The following is a 6,000-nucleotide window of genomic DNA, read 5'->3' on the forward strand; positions in this document are numbered from 1 at the left end:
GCAGCTCAATATAGGCAATACTGACTCAATTTGATGTATTATCCTAATATTTGAAAGCAACAACACCTTTCTGATTTGTATAAAATCAATGTGTTGTATGACAGATCAGTGTTTTTTTTTTACTTGTGCTAATTTCATTAGTTGGTTTATTGTATCATTTTAAAAATACAGTTTATGGTTGATTTTGATTTTTAAAGTTTATTCTGTGTCAGTTTCTGTTGTTTAAATGTTATGTGTGACACTCCTCCCTGGATAGTTTTTATGTGTGAAAATGAATGTGTGCATTTGTGTTTGCCCCAAACCCTTGATGGATGAATAAAGTATTTTGAATTGAATTCTTAAGATGCCATATTGACTGTATTGTAATATATATTTTTATTGTCATCTAATCTACATTTTTAAGTAATAAAGCGCTGAATATTATTAATCAAAACAGTGTGTGTCACTACTTTCTTTTTTTAAGGAGTAAAATCGTCAAAGACAAAACACAGTTATGAGCTGAACAGCCAAGAAATAATAAAGATAACGGGGATAATGAAAATGAAGAAACAAAGTAAAAACTGATCCTTCAGTGGAAGTGATGGGAAGTTTTGTGAGGGTCCAGACTCTGACGCCCACATGCTGCCATATGGCCAGCAGAGCGCCGAGTGTCGGAGCGGGCAGGTTACCTCAGTCCCAGCGGAGGCCGCGCACCCCTGCGGCACCGAGAGCCGCTGAATGGGAAAGCAATTTCCCTTCCCATTCCTCCTCATTCCCTCAGGCAACCAGCGGCCGAACCGCGGAGACTTTGGCTTAAAATGTGACTGTGCGATAATGAAGACTCTTCAAACAGTGTGTGAGCGGCTGATGAAGTTTTTAAGAAAACACATCGTGGTCTCTCCTCTTCGTGATGCGTTTAAGCAACAATTATCATGTCTGTGAGATGAAAACGTGCTTGAAAAGTTACACTTTTCGCGATTGATTTTTGTGCGTAAAACGTGCAGCTCGCATAAAATGAAAGGTTCAGCAGACACGGAAGGTCACAGCGCTCATAGTTTCTCTGCAGCTTTTGAAAAATAAACTATAGGAGACAACTTCAACCACGTTTTACTGTGACAAAAAAAAAAAAATCTCGTGAAAGAAGCAATTTGGAAACTGACCATTTTGTCCGCAGAAGAGCAACTTTCTGATCCAAGAGAAGGGGAGAGAAAGAAGAGAAGAAGAACAGGAGAGAAAATGAGGGAAGAGATGAAGAGGAGAGGTGAGGAGAGGCGCGCTGTGCTCCCCAACAGTGTCCTGACAATGGCAGTGAATGGTTGCGCACCGCGGTCACTGGGACAGTCAAAGCACACCGCCCCCTTTCTACCGGGCACGTCATCCTCCTAACTAGGCGTTATGAATAGGAAAGCCGCTTTTGTCTGCCCGCATGTATAAATACCCACCATCAGTGTCCTCCTCACCGCAGAGATACAGAGACACACACACAGAGAGAGAGAGAAAGGCGGCAGTCACACAGCCAGTGGTCACCGATGAGAGAAGGAGGACAGAAGCGTGGGACAGCAGGCATACAGACAACATCAGATGACCAGAGTGACTAAAGGCCCCCGAAAGAGTGAGAGAGAGTTAAAAGAGAGGGGAGAGAGAGGAGAGAGTGATAGAGAGAGAGACAGAGTAAGAGAGAGAGAGGGAGGAAGCCAGCAGCGACCTCCTACCCAACAACCTCGGAAGCGAACCCATAAAATGAATTCAGACTCCAGCCCGAGCAGCAGAGCCTCTTCCCCGGACATGGACGGCATGTTTCTCCGTGACCACCACAGCCATCACCACCACCACCACCACCACGTCGGCTCCTCAGTGTCCTCGTCCACGCAGGGTAGCGAGCAGCAGCGCCAGAAGTTGACCGGCGGAGAGCACCTGCGGTCTGGAGACCCCAAGTCAGTCGAAAGCAGCAGAGACAGCAACAAGTACAAGCTCAAGAAGCAAGTCACCGAGGAGGAAATGTACCACCTCCGTCTAAAGATTAACGGCCGGGAGCGGAAGCGCATGCACGACCTCAACCTGGCCATGGACGGCCTGCGCGAGGTGATGCCCTACGCGCACGGGCCCTCGGTGCGGAAGTTGTCCAAGATCGCCACGCTGCTTCTCGCCAGGAACTACATCCTGATGCTCAACAGCTCCTTGGACGAGATGAAGCGGCTGGTGGGGGAGATTTACGGAGGGCAGCACTCGGCTTTCCACTGCGGCACCGTGGCGCACGGCGCGGGCGGACACAACGGGGGTCCCGCCGCTGCAGCCGCTGCCGCAGCCGCCGCCGCCGCCGCTGCGCACCAGGTGCACCCTCTCCTCGGCAGCGCACTGTCTTCCTCCACGACCTCCACTCTGTCCAGCGCGCTGCCGGGGCTCACGTCTATCCGAGCGCCCCACCCACTGATGAAGGGCACCACGGCGGCGCCCCCGGGCCTGCAGCTGGGCTCCGGCTTCCAGCACTGGGCCGGACTGCCTTGTCCCTGCACCATCTGCCAGGTGCCTCCTCCTCCGCACATCCCCATCACCTCCACCAGCCTCACGAGACTCACAGGGGAGAGCAAGGACGGGATGAAATGATGCCAGGCAGACGCGCAGAGACTGAGAGATGTGATGATGTTTGTAAATAGAGAATTCAGGGCATGAGGGTGGATTTGGCCTCAATGATGCATGCTGTTGTTTAGTCTGTTTTCTTGTTTGGCGTATGAGAAAAAAAAGTGTTATTTTCCTCCTTGTAACAAGGACTTATAAAGACTGATAATTTTGCCAATTGACGGTGAAAAGAAAAAGTTCTGTGTCATGCAACAAGATGCCAGGATCCTCTTGTGTTTGGCTGAGTTTTAGTCGCACACCACAATGTGAAAGACGAACGAGGCTGCATGAACATTATGATTTAATTTTACATTTTTTTTGTATCAGGCGTCATTTTGTGAAAACGAAGAATGCTCTCTGTGCCTTGTACCAAGGATTTTAAACTTGAGTTCTATATGAAAATAATGAAATGTATGTGTTTGGCTAAAATGATTCTGCTGCCACATGGAAATTAGTTGGAAAATCTAAGTTTTTTAAGATTTTATTTTGTGGCTCATTGTGTGTCCATTTGTGGTCTGATTTCCATTTTTGATTTGTATCTCTTTTTTTTGCATGATGGTATAATTATCACAGCATGGTTGTTTTTGCTGAACTGAATTTGTTATGCCCAGAGACCCACTGTCTTTATTTTTGTACATTGTTGATGACTGATGAAATATTTATTATCGCCCAGCATCCCTGGATGAAATTTCAATAAAACTAAAATTATGGATCATATCCACTGTCTTCCCCTCTTTGTTAAACCCGTCACTGGGAACTCTAAAACATTAAAACACCTTTTTCCATTATGTCAACTTTGTATTAACCCCTGAAGTCTAGTTTAGATACTAAGATCTAATACTTGGCTTGTTTGTTTTGTACTATTTATTTACAGGTGCACTAAAAGCTCACTGCCCCACAAACTTGGTTTATTTTCAGATAAAAGCAAACATTCATCCCCCTGAATCTATTCCCTTATTTGAGCCCAAAACATATTTAATTCTTGCACACTTTGCAGTATTCATACATTATTTTATATGCTACATTTTTGTATTACAAACTAAATCAAGATCAGTGTATTTAGTTTAACAGATCCTATAATTCCACTGGTTATTTGTTTATTTACTCATTTGAAATAAACAAAGAGAATTGGATTTATCAGAACAGAATACATTTTATTATCAAGAAAAGTTTGGATCATGAATATAATATATTAAAGGAAAACTAGCCGTGAAAGGATCAAATTTACTCTCAAATAATTGACTTTTTTATTTCTTTTTCTTAAAATTATTCTCACTGAAACTGACTTTTGAACATAAATGAGTGCAGCAGCACTTGAAGAATTTTGTCTGTCACCAATAATTGATATTTTAAATTCAGCTCTGAAATTAAGCGAGGGATCTTTATAGCTGTATTGTAAACTACACAGGTGGACTTTTAGTAAACCATAAGCCACTTCACCACTTAAAAAAAAAATTCAAACCTGATTTAATTTTAACTGGTAATTTTATTTTCCTTCTGTCTCATCTTTGCATTTTGCACCCATGGGCCCCAGGCTGCACAATGACATCAGCTAATGATGAGTTAAAACGCAGACATGGTCAGACAGCATTTATTTAACATTTCCGAGCAGCTAACACAAATGTTAAGAGAGAGAAAATGAGGATGGAATGAGGGACTGGGCTGCAGCCTAATGGAGCCCAGTTGAACTGTTCCCTGTAGCAGCTAGAAAGTGATCCGCCTTGGGGAGCGCAGAGCAGTTTGTCCGCCGGGTCCCTTGGGTGTTTCTCCGTCTCATCTCTGCAGCGACAGAATGTATGTTTGTGGAGATTACAAGTTAATTGTTCATGGGGGACCAAGAGGAGAAAATCACATCACAGAAAGGCGTTGGGATTACAGGCTGCTAAATGCAGAAGATTATACATTCAGACCCCCTCCTCGGCCTCGCCGCATGCAAATGAGTGTGTGGATTAAAAAAATAAAGAAAAGACAGAAAAAGAAAGAGAGAAGAAGCCCTTTTGTAACTTATTCGGAGGGAGGAAAACACAAAATCGGTAGCTAAGTTGAGTGAGTGAAAGAGTTCATTTTACACTTCTTTTTTGTCTTTAGGAATGAGTATAGTCTGTCTGTCCCTCACAGGCTTCCAGATGGGATGTAAATAGCTGGGTAGCTGCAATGGCCTTTTAACCACACAACACTGAGGAGGATGTTGTCAAGGGAAGCTGGCGGTTTGCGAGTTAATAGTCATGAGTTGGGGTAATTACTTAAGGTTTATTATGCTCTGGTTTCAAAGGAAATGGACTCTTCAATGGGCCGAGAAATACTTCTTAATTCTGGCTAATTAGGAGCTGAGTAAAGCAGAGACAACTGCTGCTGCTGCTGCTGCTGCTGCTGCTGCTGCCATCAAGCACTGTTACATTCATGCAGGGGGATCATTTGTAAGTAAGCCACAAAATAATGCACAAAACAATCATGCACATGCAAATAACACACACAAAACAAATGCAAACCGTGGCAGTTGCATGTTAAAGAGATGCATGTAAATCACTGCTTTTCGCTGCTTTTTCAGTTTTATTCTGCGAGTGTCAGTCTGGTCGATGGTCATATGGTAACAGGAGTGTTTCTTGCTACTGGCTTACACTGTAAAATTTAAGATTTTCTTCAGACTCAAATTCAGCTAAAAGCCTACAAGTAAAAGAATAATTGCAAACAATCATTCGCTCTCTGTGTCTGTGTTTATCATCCTTGCAGGATTCACAAAAATTATCCTCATTAAACTCAGACTTTTATTTAAACTTGTACCTGATCGTGTGAATCCCACTGAGATTCAGATTCCACTTTCTCATTATAGCGAGGCCTTGCAAAGACAGAAAGTTGGTGATGAGGATAATGACTCACAACAAATAAGACAACAAAGTAAAAAACAGAATATATTAAGTTAAAGATTAAAATGTTGAACAGGGAAGTGAAAAGGGGGGCAGAGAGCTGCGGAAAACATCTTTGAAATCCAGAAGTAATCAAAGCTTAAATGCAGGATAGAATCAGAATCAATATATTTGTAATAAATAACTATGAAAAATGTTGAAGAAGAAGACAATAGTGCAATGATGCTAAATAATTAGAAGACGACTATGTACAAGTTACTTTATGTATATGAGGTAAGTAGGTATAATATGATATGTATGCATACAGTATATACAGCGTGCTAGGATTTGTATTTGACATGATGATATGTTACAAAATCTGTCTTTATGAACTACAAAATATACTTTAGAGTCAATGGTGGATGTTTGGTGTTACAGGGTTATTTCACAGAGGCTGTTTCTGACTGTATGACAGATTTAAGTGTTGATCAGAGCGATGGCCTGTGGGTAGAAACGGTTTTTGTGTCTGGTTGTTTTGGCGTTCAGTGATAGATCACGTTTC

At 42.7% G+C, this 6,000-nt stretch overlaps 1 protein-coding gene across 1 annotated transcript; it reads left to right on the top strand.

Moving 5' to 3' along the window:
* The first annotated feature begins 1,719 nt into the window (after window positions 1–1,719).
* On the top strand, window positions 1,720–2,583 carry olig3 (oligodendrocyte transcription factor 3). The gene has a single exon (XM_070841444.1). It carries the CDS (start codon window positions 1,720–1,722, stop codon window positions 2,581–2,583), a length of 864 nt encoding a protein of 287 aa, XP_070697545.1.
* The last annotated feature ends 3,417 nt before the right edge of the window (window positions 2,584–6,000 follow it).

The sequence above is a fragment of the Pempheris klunzingeri genome, chromosome 12, assembly GCF_042242105.1.
Source record: "Pempheris klunzingeri isolate RE-2024b chromosome 12, fPemKlu1.hap1, whole genome shotgun sequence".
Taxonomy (NCBI): domain Eukaryota; kingdom Metazoa; phylum Chordata; class Actinopteri; order Acropomatiformes; family Pempheridae; genus Pempheris; species Pempheris klunzingeri.

Excerpts from the sequence above, each read along its gene's own strand:
- olig3 (XM_070841444.1), top strand. The coding sequence starts at position 1,720 with ATGAATTCAGACTCCAGCCCGAGCAGCAGAGCCTCTTCCCCGGACATG.